At 43.4% G+C, this 15,986-nt stretch overlaps 1 protein-coding gene across 5 annotated transcripts in view; it reads left to right on the plus strand.

The window, feature by feature from the left end:
• The window catches only part of SULF1 (sulfatase 1), a gene marked incomplete at both ends in the record, with an annotated part of 81,962 nt that overhangs the window by 24,755 nt on the left and 41,221 nt on the right, over nucleotides 1-15,986 (plus strand). For 4 of the 5 annotated variants that reach the window (XM_079722474.1, XM_079722475.1, XM_079722476.1 and 1 more), the window contains 3 exons: nucleotides 1,962-2,131; nucleotides 12,780-12,930; nucleotides 13,878-14,053. In XM_079722474.1, the coding sequence (XP_079578600.1) occupies nucleotides 1,962-2,131; nucleotides 12,780-12,930; nucleotides 13,878-14,053 (497 nt within the window). The remainder of the gene's footprint in view (nucleotides 1-1,961; nucleotides 2,132-12,779; nucleotides 12,931-13,877; nucleotides 14,054-15,986) is intronic. The other variant, XM_079722477.1, reaches the window with a different exon arrangement.

Raw genomic sequence — 15,986 nt, forward strand, 5'->3', positions numbered from 1 at the left:
ATATTGACAAGGACACCTGCCCCATGGCAGCTAGAGTCCACAAAAGTCTGTAAGGCTGTCAATCCTAGGATTTCCAAATCAGTTTATAGAAACTGAAAGGGACATGCCCCACAAATCAATCCTAGGATTTCCAAATCAGGTCATAGAAAATGAAATGGACATGTCCCATGGTTCTCTAACAAATGGATTCCAGATTAGACTTTGTAGAAGTCACACAGGTTTTGTGATTGCCAACTTAAAATAAAACTATTTCCAGATCGCAAGAGTGGAGGGGAAAATATCTTTGAATTTAGCCTGCTAATTAGCCTAAAATGCCTTCTTCCCTCCTAGCCATATCCATCTCTTCCTCATTTATCTAAAAGAAGACAAGAATCTGCTCTATCTAGCACAGGTCACTATGAAACAGCTATTGGTAGAAGTCAGAAAGAGGAGACCTGATCTAACTTTGGCACATTGCTGTCTTTCCACTTGGCCTGATTTGAGCACAGGGGACTTGGGGTGAGGCTGTACGTCTCACTCTTTCATACCCTTCAGAAAACAACGCATGCAAATGAATGCGTATTAGCAATTCACAAACATTGCTAATAGGTTTCCAAACTCATCAAAGTTGAGAGCTGGCAGGGACCTTGGAGGCAGATTTGAGCACTGTCCTACCAAGTGCCATTATTGTCACTGCTCATTTTTTATCTGTGGGGATGCTTGTCAGGCTTCTGTTCAAGCTATTAACCTTTCTTTCCCTGTTGTCCTAAGGAGAGCAAAGTAATCAAGATTCCTTCCAAAGACTAAATCAGCGTAACTTGCCCGTTATCACAGCTGATTAAGTGTCAAAGACAACTGTGTCAAAAAGAATATGTATCTTTTTTTAGGGAGGAAAGGAATGAAACAGACACTCCCATGGACGAAGGTGTTAGCCTGTGGACTTGTCCTAACAATGACATGTGACACAGATTTGGTCCCTTGGGCACTGCTTTTGCAGCTGTTCTGGTCCTTGAATCTACATGTGATTAGTCATGCCTAGAAGCCTCTGATGGTGCACATTGCCTAGACACTTTCTGAATAAACTTTATACTGGAGTTCCAGGCCAGTGATACACACTTAGAGGAAGCAGGTGTTTTAAGTTTTCATTTTTTCTTTTTTATTCCATTTCTTCCCTCTCTTCCCCTTATTGCTTTGCATCAGCCCCTTGGACTGCCGGTTTAAGTCATTTTATTAACAAGTCAGGCTCTAATCCCAACAGCTGGATAATTTTAGTTGCGCAATGAACAGTATAATCTGCAGGAAGTCAACTACTCCCCATGTTGAGTGTTTCAAATAAATTAATTGATAAAATGTTGCCACTTTTCCCTGTGCACCCAGATTTTGGCCACGACTTTCATTAGCATTTATTATGTAATTCTCACAGGTGAATTTTTAATTTAAGGAAAAGATCTTTTGTTTGTACATTTATGCATGTGTGTGTGTGCCTGTGTGTGTCTGTGTGTGTGTGTTCTGCAACTGTGAATTTGTAGTGGGCGTGGGTGTTTCCTGCCCTTGAAGTAATTAAATTTTTTTTGTCAAAGAATTACATCAGCGAAACCTGAGAATGAAATATGTATCCGGTGTTTCATGTGCTGGAGCATTTGTATTGCCAGATCTGATCATTATCTTGGGCAAACGGGACTTGACCCTTTTTTTTTTTTTTTGCTAATTCCTAAATTGCACATTATTTTTTAAAAAAAGGTTTGTGCACGTTACCACTTTAGCAAACCCAGAAGGTAACTGGCAGCTGATTTTCTCTGTCTCCGGAAGATGTTTTGCTCCTTTGGGAAGTAGTTTCCCTCCTTTGGGAAGTAGTTTCCCTTACTGCTTAAGATCTTACCTCCTCATTCAGTGAGTTGCTTCTGAGGGAAAGCAGTATTCAAATGTGATCTGATGAATGTCACCTTTTGTAATTTTTGTTTTGTGTCAAATGTATGTTTCAGGACTACTTCACAGACTTAATCACTAACGAGAGCATTAATTACTTCAAAATGTCTAAGAGAATGTATCCCCATAGGCCCATTATGATGGTGATCAGCCACGCGGCGCCCCACGGCCCCGAGGACTCAGCCCCACAGTTTTCAAAACTGTACCCCAATGCTTCCCAACACATGTGAGTAATACCCTCAGCTCCGGACCTGCTGAACGCGGGCCCCTCCTTTGCTCCCCATCTCGCTTCTCCCCTGCACCCCGTTTCCTTCCACGCGGCATCTCCACGAGACAGGAACACCAGCTTCTGCCCCGAGACCGCGGAACAGGAAGACCCTGAACTCAAGGGCTTGTCGAGGTGCTTTGATTAGGAATCACATCCACATTTGTAAGCGGCTAAACGAAAAGAAAGGGAAGCATGTGGGGTGAATGGGGGGCGATTTTGATCAAGGGTTTCCTTCAGTTGTCTTAAATAATATTCACAAACGTGATCGAATCATAATAATGATCAAGCAGTGTGTGTCTCATAGCAGCTGGGTGGCAACCCCTGGTCTGGTTATAAAAACCTGGGTGGATTTCCTGGGCATGGACTGTTGCAGCTTTGCCGCAGATGTGCAATTAGCATTGCTACAGAGGCAGCTGGAGTGGGCTCGCCCGAGAGGCCTTCTCAGGTCAGGCTTTCAAATAACCTGATGTTTCTTTTTAAGAGGACGGGGTGGGGAGGCACAGAGTAGAGGGCTGATGGCATACAGGGACAGGACACAGAGAGCTGTAATATGCCCATCCTTCTCACTAGCCGAAGTCGATGCTTAGGCAGCAAAGGACGTGATTTTGACTTTCACTCTGTGCTCACACTTTCTTCTTATCCATCGCAATAATGCACAGTCTTCTACGCAGAGCAGTTGGCTCTGTGTCTGCTGAAAGTTTGACCACCAGAGAGGTAGGGAAGAGGGTACTGATGTGTTTCCTTCATCACTAAACCTCCGGAATACATTCTTCATCTGTTTGTGCTTAAATATCATCCCTTTTCATCCACACTGATTTTCTAGCTATGATCCCAGACAGAAAAAAAAAAAGAAAAAAAAAGATTAAATGTACTTCCTTACAAAAAGAGGTAAGTAACTATGGAAGGCATTCTAGTTGCTGGTCAAGACATATCCCTGGAAAACTTTTTCTTTTTATTCTTATTTTTTATCTTATTATGACTAATAAACTGCTGGCTCCTGGTCAGTGGTACTTAGATCCTCTCTATCGTATCAAGTGACTTAGAAAGAAAGAAAGACAAGAACTGACAATATGTATGAAGCCAGGGTGGGTGCCCTAATGAGCATGCCCAGGAACTTGGAGAGTGAAAGTGTTTTGATGCATAAAATACTGTCGACAAAGAAGGTTGCCCCAGCATCTGGGGAATACGGTCTGGATGAGCCATTGTGCTTTGGGATCAACCCTGTGGATGGATATACAAGCCTCTGAAAACCTACCCTACATATAACTATGCAACTAAATTCATGAATGAAGCCCATGAGTGGTGAGTGGCTCTCCATTACCAATCACTCGCAAATTTAGTAACCAGCTGGTTCAGTGAGAGAAAAAGGTTTTTGCAGGCTTCTTCCATGCCCTGGGACCCACCTTTCTCTTTTCTTTTGAGTCAGAAATCTCTCCCTTTGTTGCGCTAGCAGAATCTCAGCCTAAGGTGATTTTCCACAACTGTAAACTTCACTGATGTTTTCCCAAGTTTGAGGACAAGGGGTTGAAAAAATGTGTTTTATGGCTCCTTAGAAGTCAGCCTGCCTTTGAAGCTTCAGGGCAAGGTCCTGAGCCTACAGGAAAATCAGCCACAGGTCAAGAGGTTCTGACAGCTCAGCGGCATGCACAGACAGCAGTGCAGGACCAGAGGAATCTGCAAAGTTCTCGGGGCCTCAACAATAGCTTAAAAAAAAAAAAAAAAAAAGTATCGCTGATTCCAGCAATTTAAAATTCTATTAGTTCCACAAATATTTATGGAGCGCCACCTGTGACATTGTACAACACAGCAGGGATATAGGCACAGGGAAAACACAATTGCTAACCCTGGAGACCCAATGAACTAGGACAGAGGTTGGCACAGAGGGGCCAAATCCAGCTTGCCACCGGTTTTTATAAATAAAGTTTTATTGAAACACAGCCATGCTCCTACAGTTACGTATTGTCTATGGCTGCTTTTGCAATACAGCAGTGGAGTTGCGTAGTTGCCGCAGATAACCGTATGGCCTACAGCACGTAAACTATTTACTGTATGATTCTTTACAGATAAGTTTGTCCTGGTCCCCTGCTCTAGGGGGTAGTGTCCAAATAGCCTTAGCAGCAGCAGGCCCAGAAGTAAGTACTAGAGCAGGGATCCCAGGGGCTGTGGAAGTTTGGAGGAGGAAGCATGCCCATCTTTTAGAGGAACCAGGAAAACTTCAGGGCCCAGGAGGCATTCAAAGGGGGCCACAAAGGATGGGCAACATTTCTGCAGCTGATACGCAGAGATTGAGTAGATGATTTCAGGAAGAGAATATGGCGTAGAAAAGTGGTCGCCATGTAAATGAGGCCGTCTAAGATGTGACCTAGGAAAGCAATAAGGGATAAAGCTAGAAAGAGAAATTCACAGAATATTGAGAATTTGTGTAATTTGTATGTAACCGTAAGCAGAGAGTCACTGGAGGCCATTTAGTAAAGGTAGAATGACATCATATGTGACTTGATCATTTTCCCATGCAAAGTTTCTACTATTCCTTTTTAATTCACATGAACCACCTGTGTGCCGTAGTAGTGATTCTATGAAGTGAAATCTGCACATGGCAGAGTGAAAAGTTCTCAGGCCTTGGAGCCAAACAAGCATGGGTTCCTATCTCAGCTGTCCTCATTGAGCCTGTGGGCCGTTTCTTTAAGCTCTCAGAACCTGCATTGTCTCATCTGTAAAATGGGGGTAATAACTAGCACCTTGACGTGATGTCATGAGTGACAATTAAAAGGGGCCCCACCTTGGGCCTGGGACACAGAAGCCACTTCATAGATGCTAATTCTCATTGATCCTTTCTGTTAAGACAAACCATAAAAAATCTTCTTTCCGGATTGGATCTTTTTTGACCTACAAAAAGTGCTGCTTTGTTTGGTTCAATTTAACGTTCGCGGAAAGCACCTAGAGAAAGGACGAGTTGATACTTGTCCGTCGTGACTTGACAAGTCTGTTGACTAGCTAAGACCCGCATTGATGAGGCTCTCACACCTGGCTATTCTAAAAACACAGACAGGAGAAGCACCAGCCCGGGCTGTGTTATCTTTGCCAGGTGCAAAATGTGCTATAGGCAAGTGCCAGTTTGGAGAACACTCTTAGCCATAGGAAATGAAAATTCACACAGTGGGATGAGTGATTCAGCTTCTGTTTGCTGCTGAGCTTGGGGCTTTGTGCACCTAGAATGGGGAGATCCGCTGTGTCTCCTGCAGACCTCAGAAGCCTTGAATTCAGGGCATCTTTGTTGTCAAAGTCTCCCTGGCTGCGGCTGGAGGAAAGGGCTGGAGAGAGTCCGTGTGTGTCTCTTGTCACTGTGAGTGACTGCGCAGGTTCACAGTTCAGTCCTCACACAAAAGGAGTGAGACAAATTGAAGACAAGCTTTCCATTGTGGCGCTCAGAGCTCCTGAATGGCTGGTTTCCTTAGCGAGAACAAGAGCAAGGCATTCGAGCAAAGGGATGCAAGAAGTTAAGTGCTTTGCAGAATTCGGCAGGCCCTAGGAAAACAGAACGAGAAGCTGTAGGCTCTCCCCTTTCGGCGGGGGGATGCAAGCCATGTGAACGCTTTCCTGGAGGTCACCTTCCTTGGTGGTCAGGCATTATCCAGATGCCTTTCATTCGCCTTGGGTTAGAGCTATCTGACCCCCTCAGCCTGCAGCGAATGTATCAGGTTTCCATGGTGTTCACCGTTCCAACAAAGGAAGGAAGCCAGTCCCATATTGAGGCTAGAGGTTATGCCAGCCAGCTAAGAATGAGAACAGATTACAGACGGACGGAAGACACTGTTTGATCAGACAGTGGCTCAGCCACTCCTGGCCTCTGAGAGTTCTGAGGGAGCCTCCGTCATGATAATCACCTATAATCACCGTTACCATAGAGCCCTTCACTATGGCTGCGACCCTACTGCACTTCCCAGTAAATTCTCTCCCCCGTATCCTCACAGTAATGCTATAGCCTCATCCTCACTCGGCATCGCTTCTCTCTCCTGGCCTCAGTGATGTGATAATATGCACCTGTGGACAAAAGCCTTTATGAGAAAGGGGATTCCATTTATCTTCCAGATGATTCTATGAGGAGCTCAGACTCCCTGAATACTTTCCTACCAACTATGCATCTATGAACTTAAAAAATTTTTTTGTTCCAATTCAACAGTTCTTTCTTTCCGTCCCTGGAAATGAAATGTGTATGACTGTACACACACACACACACACACACACACACACACACACATGCACACACACACAGAGGTTCATGTGAAATCTAAAATTTCAGTAGAACAATCCACATCCACTAAGTTGCAGGAATTGTTCTGACAGTGGAGTTTGGGATGGACATGGCTGTCAAAGGGAAAGCTACGTCTGTGTAAGCCTCAGAACGGTTTTCGAAACACCTTTGTTATCTAAAGTTGGAAAGAAATGTCTTGCCTTAAAAAGAATTTGCACGGTCTCCCTCATTTCTTCCACAGATACATAAAAGGATATGCTTTCGAAGATGAGAGAGTTTTAAATCCCCCATAAACATTTGTGATTAGGGCAGAATTCATTGCTCCCTTTCCTATATTCCCACTCTCTTCTTCTCTCTCTGTTTACTACATATCCCATTGCACTGGCTGTTGACCCAGATCCCCGAAGTGCAATCGCACAAGTCCAGGGGGCCGTATTCACACTCAGTATCACGTGACTGGTGCCCTGCTGCCAGGCAAGGTCGCTCTTTCCCAAAGGCAGGACCCAGCGGTCCATCTCTACCTCTCGTTGTCTGGTGAGCACAGCTCCTGTTGCTCTAGTTGTACAACACATTTTTGTTTCGCAAATGAGTAAACATATTAAGCCCACCAACTAGCTGACATTAAGACACTATTTTAACTAATAGGAAAATAGTTGAACAATCAGTTTTATAAATTAAATGGGTACCTAGAGGTAGTATAATCCCATAAATTTTTAGATTAAAAAAATGAATACCCAAAGTTTATTTTTTTTAAAAAAAGACCCAAATAGCTTTGCCTGGGTCACATAAGTAGATAGGGACAAAACTGGAGCCCAAACTCGACTCTCTTGGACCCTACACCGGGCTTGTTCAGTACCCATCACAGTCACAATTAATAGGAGAAGAGTTCCCTATGTATGTCTTTGCACAATTAGAATTGGAGTTTGCAGCATCATTGGAAGACTCTTTAAATTAGTTTTATGATATGCCTTTTTATTTTAAAGTTTTATGATATATCTATAATCAAGATCATTTGGTATTATCCTGCATGTGTTCAAATATTACCCACGTAAAGACATTTGAACTCAAATGGGGAAGATCTCCAAGAAGTCAATTAAACTAAATAAGTTTAATTTTAGTGAAAGCTGAGATGGTGTGGCCTGGAAGATTAAGTCTAGAATTTCCAATTTAATGCTTTGAGTGTGTGCGTCTTAAATCTGTACAACTAACTTATTCTGGGAATCGAGACCTATTTCTCAGTGAATGATGATCCTGCTACCAATAAGGGTATTAAGAGTTAGGATTTTTGTTGTCGTATGAGACTAAATAGCAAATGAAGAAAACACATGTTCAAATACAAAACGCTCGAAATATGTTTATTTTCTCTGGGGTGACAGCAAAGACCATCAGTGGTACAAATGAACTGCTAAGTTCTTTGCATCTCCCTGCAAATGGGTTTAATATATGACACATGCATTTCTTGAAACTATTTCTGTGCTAGTAAGAATTATTCTCTCTAAACAACCACCCATCAAATAGAAAGGGGACATGACTGATTTTCAGAATTCTTATCCCTGTTATGTCAATAAGCAATACTAGCAAGAAAACCAAAGCCCGGGGAGAATTGGCATGGATGGCAAAGGTTGAACGTACAAGGCCAGTAGTCTGAGCGATCTGCGAGCTCGTACACTGAGCAATAACTCCAGACAAACAATGACTAGAGAAAAGCAATGTGCAGGGAAGCCTTGCTGGGCAAAGCTCACGTGTTTAAGTATTGGAATAATCTGTTGAGGGTTACAGGTGCCTTCCTGAAAGGTAGGAGGTCTGGAGAGCACAGGTGTGGGCCAAACATGTATCTGAACAAACAACAGACCAGGCACAAGTGACTGTAACTCTGACAGATTTTCGTTTTTTGAGGTTTTTTTTAAAAGAAAGCAACAGAAACTCAAAAACGACAAATGGGTCCTTTGTCCTGTCCATTTTCAAGCAAACAGCCAGTGTTATCTACCTTTTTGAGGATGCCTCCAGTGTGCCCTGGAGGGTCAGACTTGATTCTGTATTTGCAACAAACATAGACACACAGCAGCTGGTGGGAGGCGTCTGAATGGGAAACAGAAGCAGCTAATATTTTATTTTATTTATTTTTTATGTATTTATTTTTGGCTGCATTTGGTCTTCGTTGCTGCCCGTGGGCTTTCTCTAGTTGCGGCGAGCGGGGGCTACTCTTCGTTGCAGTGCACGGGTTACTCATCGTGGTGGCTTCTCTTGTTGTGGAGCACAGGCTCTAGGCGTGTGGGCTTCAGTAGTTGTAGCACGCGGGCTCAGTAGTTGTAGCTCGCGGGCGCTAGAGCGCAGGCTCAGTAGTTGTGGCACACGGGCTTAGTTGCTCTGTGGCATGTGGGATCTTCCCGGACCAGGGCTCGAACCCGTGTCCCCTGCATTGGCAGGCGGATTCTTAACCACTGCGCCACCAGGGAAGCCCGCAGCTAATATTTTAAATCAGGATGAAGGCTAATGATTTCAGGACTTACTTTTTATAGGAAGAAATGTATGGGTCAGTGCTTTTAATGATGGGGATTTTGAGGTGCTTGTTGGGGACGGCAGTTCAGTGTTACATCATGGAGGGGACAGGGGTCCCAGCATGTTCTTTCAGGGCCACCTCCATACGCTTTACTATCTCATTTGTAAAGTGGGAGTAAGATGCCCTGCCTTCTCCGGGCTGCCACAGCCAGCAGGTGAGCTGTGATGTGATAAGCTCTCTCCCAGCTACCTGTAAGTGTGGGTATGATGTGGTCACAGCATGTGTCCTCTGGAGTCACTGACACCTCTTTGAAGCCTCACGAGAACTCTTTGAACTCCTTGCTCCCGTTATAGAGATGAGGAAACAGAGGTCTAGAGAAAAAAGTTGCTCTAGATCACACACTAGTAAATAACAGGACTGGGATGAGACTTCAGGTCTGATTCCAAAACATTCGGGAACAATTGGATGTGTGGTTTTCCACTGTTCCCTCAAACAGTTACTTGCTCCTCTGTGGCTCGTGTGCCGGCCAACAGCTCCAGGCTCTGTCTGAATAATTGTAAGTCAATTCTTAGGGCGGCAAGCCTTCATTATCCCTGGGGTGCAGAAGGCTGCATCTTCCAGGAATTTGGCAAACCCCAGCAGGAGGCAACCACAGGTCTTTGGCAAAAGATCACTTTTCAACAACACTGTCAGTCCCAGCGACCCCCAACCTTCCACCTGCAGGTCCCTGAACAGCTGCTGTTCTGTGGGAAGCAGTGGCAGCCTGTCTTCCTTTAAAAGGCAAATGCTTATCCCCCCTTCCCCGCTGCTGAGATCCCACCTGGAATCTCATCCCCAGAGCAGGGCGGGGGGTGGGGGCGTGGTCATCTCCCACATCCAGAAGTTAAGAAAAACAGGGGATGGGGGAAGGACAGCTTTGACAGCGGACCTGAACTCTCCCTTTTAATATAAGCCAGATTGAACATAGGTCATTCTGTAAATCCGGGAGTCCAATCTGAGGCTTGTAATTTGCTGCAACCTTCCCTGGCCCTCAAAGCGAGGTGGATGGAACCCTGCCAAGCACTTGAAGGTAAACGGTGGAGGACATGATTGGCCCGCTGTGAGCCTGCCTTCCGGTTCCCTATTGTAATTTTTTTGTGTGTTGAGTTTTTGTGGTTTAAAAAAAATCGACTAGATTTATTTTAAAATTAAGGCAAACCAACATCAAGGGCAGTTAGAGAAGAGGGTGAGGTATTATGAAGAAACCCCATGTAATCTTTTATGGCCATATTGTTTTTCAGGGCACGTATCAGTAAGTGGTGAGGGACCTTTCATGACCAACTTGCTCTCTTTCTCGGACCTCAAACTACCCCCATGGGTGAAAATCTCTTTGCGCCGGAATTTAGAAGCCCCCTCTCTCCACCTCCTCTTCTGTCTCTTAATCTAATCCTGTTTGTAAGGCGACGCACTGTGTGAAGAATAAGAAACATGGGCTTAAGTCCCTTCCTACTGCCCAGGCCCCTGAGATACAAGAGTCTGATTTGGCCCATGGTGCAACTTTAGATATGAAGAATGCTTTCAGGCCAAAAATGGGACCATTTGGCTCCTGAGGTGTCTACTTGGTAAGGAGACGGAAGTTATTGTTGAAAGTTTCTCTTACAAAGAATGGCAAGTGATATCTGAAAGTGTGTTTTTTAATGCCATGAGATCTTTTTCAACCCATATCCTTATATAGAATACATTTTTTTTTTTTGGCTCATGTCGGAAACTCAGGTACATCTTCTGTTCTGGGCACTTTAAAGTGATAGATGATAGATAGATAGATAGATAGATAGATAGATAGAGATAAATATAGATAGAGGGGATAGAGATGGATGACAGATAGATAGAGATAGGTAATAGATAGATAGATAGATAGATAGATAGATAGATAGATAGACAGGCAGATTTGTTGTTCCTCAAAACAACTTTTTATTAGAGATGCTCTTATCCCCATTTACAGGTGAGCAAATCGAGCTGCAAATGCTTTTCCCACCCTACAAATCTGTCTCCTTAAAGGGGAGTTAACTTACACTTCTGAGTGTAACTTGTACACTGTTAGGGACAGTGTCTCCTGTGCTCTGTGTTATATTGGCATTTGAGCTGTGGCATTTCTGCTGGTTAACCCGCATCCTTACAGATCATCGGGGTAACTTTTTACACCAGCAAGACCAATGGTACCAAAACAGCATTTTCAAATATTAAAAGAGAGGCGCTGCAAATCCACTGGCAGAAGAAAATGGATAGTCACAGGTGGCATTTATAGAGCCCTGTGTTCATGGAAACGCCCCTGTGTACAATCATGCATCTCAGAAACTCCAAGTTCCCCCATGCGAAATTCCCCCCATGACGGAACCACTGGAACACGGTCGAGGCTTCTGGACTCACCAGGCTCACAGTGACTGATTGTTTCTCCAGTTTTATAATAAATGATGCCACTGGGTCACCTTCAGTCGTCATTATCCACCATCTTTCACTGATAGGATCCTCCCCAGAACAGAGACTGGTAATCACATTTCTCGATCAACCATAGACTGTTGCTTATTCTGTGAGATGGGCTATTTGCACAGTTGTGGTTCATATGAAGAGGAATCTCAGATGCAGGAAACCCCCCTCATTCTACTTTCTTTTCATTTTTTTAAAGCGAATGGGCTTTGGAACCAAGTCCTGGTTCTATTACCCGCTAATTTTATTAACCTGAGAAAGTTATTTATCTTTGCGAAGCCTTAGTTTTCTCGGCTGTAAAGTAGGAATGATAAACCTATATCCCAGAAGAGCTGAGCTAATTAAATGAGTCGATGTGAATAAAACACTTAGCACGATACCTGACACGTGGTAAATACTCACTAAGTTTTTAATATTAAACAACGCTTATATGCTTATCAGCTAAGGAAAAGGTTCAAGTACATTATAGTCTGGCGGAGAGGTCAAATGAAAAACAAACATTTCTCATTGTGAGAATTGTTCTAGCATGGATATGTTCTTTGGGAGTGTGAGGTAGCAGCATCTAATGGTCCGGGGAGTTGGGGAATACTTCAAAGAGAAGGTGATGTGCTTTGTGCGGCCCCAAAGGAAAGTATGGACACCTCTTGGATCTCTGCAATAGATTAAATATAGGCTTGAACCACCTGTCCTAGAACAACAGAACCCACTTCCCTATAGTTAACAAAAAATTATGCCCTGCACCTATACTGATTTGTCTATAATGAATAGCTCTATTGGTAAGCATGTATATTGCCGTAGACTTGGTTATAATTCCAGCAAATCCAATTAAATTAATGGTATCTATATACAGGGTTAGGAATGAGAAAAATTCATAGAGACTAGATATGTAAGTAATCCATAAAATACCCTAGTAAATTCAAGAGAAGAAAATGTATTGAAATTTTGATTCCTCATCATTGCACATAACATATTAGTGACTATATTTCATAACCTAATTAGCAATAAGACTTTTCGAGTTAATATCAGCATGAGAACATTCCCTTCTACATTACTGAGTTTTATCTGTAGATTTGTAATGTGACCACAATCATGTTGACGTGTTTTTACACATTTTAGTCAAAGGACCCAAAGGATCTTGCACTAATTCGATTTTTAGCTGCCAGTCTTGGTCTTATAAGTTTGAATCCATATACCTTCAGAGGACTTGTGCTGTTTGGGGTGGTGCAGACTTCAGATCTCTATATAAACGCAGAGAGATGTATGGGAGAAAAAAATACTTTAGCAGTGTCTAAATTATCTTTCCTAAATTGTTATTTCACGGCCTTTAACGAGATATGTCTCTAAATGGCTAAAAAGCATATATAGTAAGACTCCTTTCTGGATATTTGCAGAACTCCTAGTTATAACTATGCACCAAATATGGACAAACACTGGATAATGCAGTACACGGGACCCATGCTGCCCATCCACATGGAATTTACAAACGTTCTTCATCGCAAACGGCTTCAGACTTTGATGTCAGTGGATGATTCTGTGGAAAGGGTAAGCACACGAACTTGCCTCAGTGACAGGTTTTGGTCCAGCTCCCCTTATGTAGACCCATTCTTGCCAATCCTGTTTTTGTAGTTGTTGTTGTTGTTTTTCATTTTAAGAGAGAGAGTGTGTGTGTATTCAGTTAATTTATCATTGCTTCCTTGTCTCGTCCCCTTTCTATTACCTCTCCATGCTTGGTTCTTGTGGAGCCCGTAGCAAAGAGGAGATGCAAATCAAGACATCATAAATCAAGGGCTATAGCCACAAATACCTTCAGGAATTAAGCAAATAATGTAAATAGCTAAATCAGATCCAGTATAAGGCAATAGGGAATGGTGGGGCTTGTGGTGAACTTGAAACTAAGTGCCCCCATCTAAAGCAAGGAGCAACTACTCAACTTCAGCTAATTTTTGTTGTGTAAGAATGTGGATCCAGTATCAAGTCCTCTGACTTCTAAAAGAAGCCAGAAATACAAAAATTTTATTTGAAATTTCCTGAATTTTAAAACATAAGCCAAACAAGACATGCCTGAAGGCTGGATCTAGCTGGATCAGGCTCAGAAGTAGCCTGTTTTTAACCCTTGATAACTAGATATGAGTGATGATAGTCAAATTTGCTTTTAAATGGATTTTTCAAGGTAAAACCTTAAAGTTTGGTGGTGGAGGTTGTTTTGTGGGGTTTTTTTTTCCCAAATAGGCAAACAAAACCTTTAAATAGAACGTACCAGACTCACAGAAGTTACATATTATACAAAATCAACTGTGTTATTAGACTTTTTCCCTCCAGGATTGCAGGCAACTGGAAGATGTGGGTAATGTACATGTTTGTCGGCCTTATTAAAGCAACTCTTGCCTTCTAAAAATAATGGAAAAAAGGTTTGGGTGAAATCATGGCAGCACTGTTGTCATCTTACGCCATCACAATTGCTTCTGACTGGTGTCTGTGCTGTGTTTCAGCTGTATAATATGCTTGTGGAAACGGGGGAGCTGGAGAACACTTACATCATCTACACGGCTGACCACGGTTACCATATTGGGCAGTTTGGACTGGTCAAGGGGAAATCCATGCCATATGACTTTGATATCCGTGTGCCTTTCTTTATTCGTGGTCCAAGTGTAGAACCAGGATCGATGTACGTATTTCTCTGTTTCCAACATTCAGCTGTCATAGCTCGTGTACGTCTGAGATAATTCAATTACCAATCTCAGGCTCTGGTTTCCTTTCATCTAAACAAAAAGGGTGCATGTAGGTTGGTAATTCAGAAGACAAAAACCTCCTCCCTGCTCCACCCCTCCCCCACTTCTGCCTCATGTTAAATTAACTAAAATATACTCTTTCAAGAGAAAGGAAAAATAATTGTATCAGTGCTTAATTCTCTCAAATTTACCAGAATGCATGAGGCCGCGTGCACAGACACAGAATGTGATCTTTAGGAACATCATCCTTACCTTCATTGAATCTTTTTTTAAAAATAACCAGTCCTGGGGCTTCCCTGGTGGCACAGTGGTTGAGAGTCCGCCTGCTGATGCAGGGGACACGGGTTCGTGCCCCGGTCTGGGAAGATCCCACATGCCGCAGAGCGGCTGGGCCACTGAGCCTTCGCGTCCGGAGCCTGTGCTCTGAACGGGAGAGGCCACAACAGTAAGAGCCCCGCGTACCGCAAAAAATAATAATAATAACCAGTCCTTCCTCTTGTTTTTTTTATTTTTTATTTTTTATTTATTTATTTATTTATTTTTTGCGGTACGCGGGCCTCCCACTGTTGTGACCTCTCCCGTTGCAGAGCACAGGCTCAGGACGCACAGGCTCAGCGGCCACGGCTCACGGGCCTAGCCTCTCTGCGGCATGTGGGATCTTCCCGGACCGGGGCACGAACCCATGTCCCCTGCATCGGCAGGAGGACTCTCAACCAGTGCGCCACCAGGGAAACCCTTGTTTTTTATTTTTTAATTATTACTAAAGAATTTTTTAAAGAAAATTAAATTTTAAGAACTTTAAATAAAGTTTAAATAAATTTTAAGAAAAGAAGGCTGAAGGACTGGAATTCCCTTTCTGTCACCTTAAACAAGTCTCTGCATGCCTTTGTATCTAGATATTCCCATCGTAAAATGGGTTTCATATGCCGTACGGATCAAAATGTCTTGTGTAACTGTTAGCAGAGATATAGCAGGTGCTGCCTGTTAAAAAGCATCTGTGAAAAACTTCTGATATTATTATGGAAGCAATAGACAATATTCAAATGGAGGCAACTCAGCCACTTAAATAAATGTGTTTTTAATCATTAAAAAAATGTTTTGTGTAAAATGAGATCATATACATGAAACAATTATGGAAAAAGTGAAAGAAAAGAGTGCAAGTAGAATTCAAAAGCTGGAATGATCCTTAAAGACCATCCAGCCTGGACCCCTGATTTCACAATGAAGACGCTCCACAGACAGGGTACGTGCCTCTCTCAGAGTCCCCGATCGTGGAGGTGGCAACCTTGGGGCCCAGATCCCAGATATTCTGAGTCTCATCTACGAGACTCGTCCGCTGCTGCATTCCACTGCATCCTGGGGAGGACGGGTTGGCAGTAAGAAGGGCTTCTTTGGAGAATGTCATCCTGTCTCTCCAGATCATTGGAAACCCCTGGGGAAGCATCAGATCTAGAGTGAGAAGGCTTTATGTTTGCAAGACTAGGTAGCGTGGATTGAATTCAAGTATAAAAACCTTGTGTCCTTTTTCAGAAGGTTGATTTCGAAGCCCTAGTTCAACAGAGGAGTGGTGGACTATCGGGTTTCAGAAGAAAATACACAGCTTACAAAAACCAAATATCAGGCCACAGTGTGTCTGGCAGTGTGGCCAGAGTTGAGGGGTGCAGGCATCTCTCCAGCCCTGTGACAGCCAGTTCATCTTTCTCTCGGCCGTGGTTGCTGACCACTCAGGCACCTCCCAGATGCAGCCACCATCCCTTGGGGACCAGATGAGAGGCTGAGAAGCAGTGAAGGCCAGGGAGTCCTGGGATGGAGAAAACAGCCCTGGCGGCACCCTGCACTGGTGCTGGGTCTGGGGCGTGACCATCTGTC

This window comes from Hyperoodon ampullatus (assembly GCF_949752795.1).
Source record: "Hyperoodon ampullatus genome assembly, chromosome: 17".
Lineage (NCBI taxonomy): Eukaryota > Metazoa > Chordata > Mammalia > Artiodactyla > Ziphiidae > Hyperoodon > Hyperoodon ampullatus.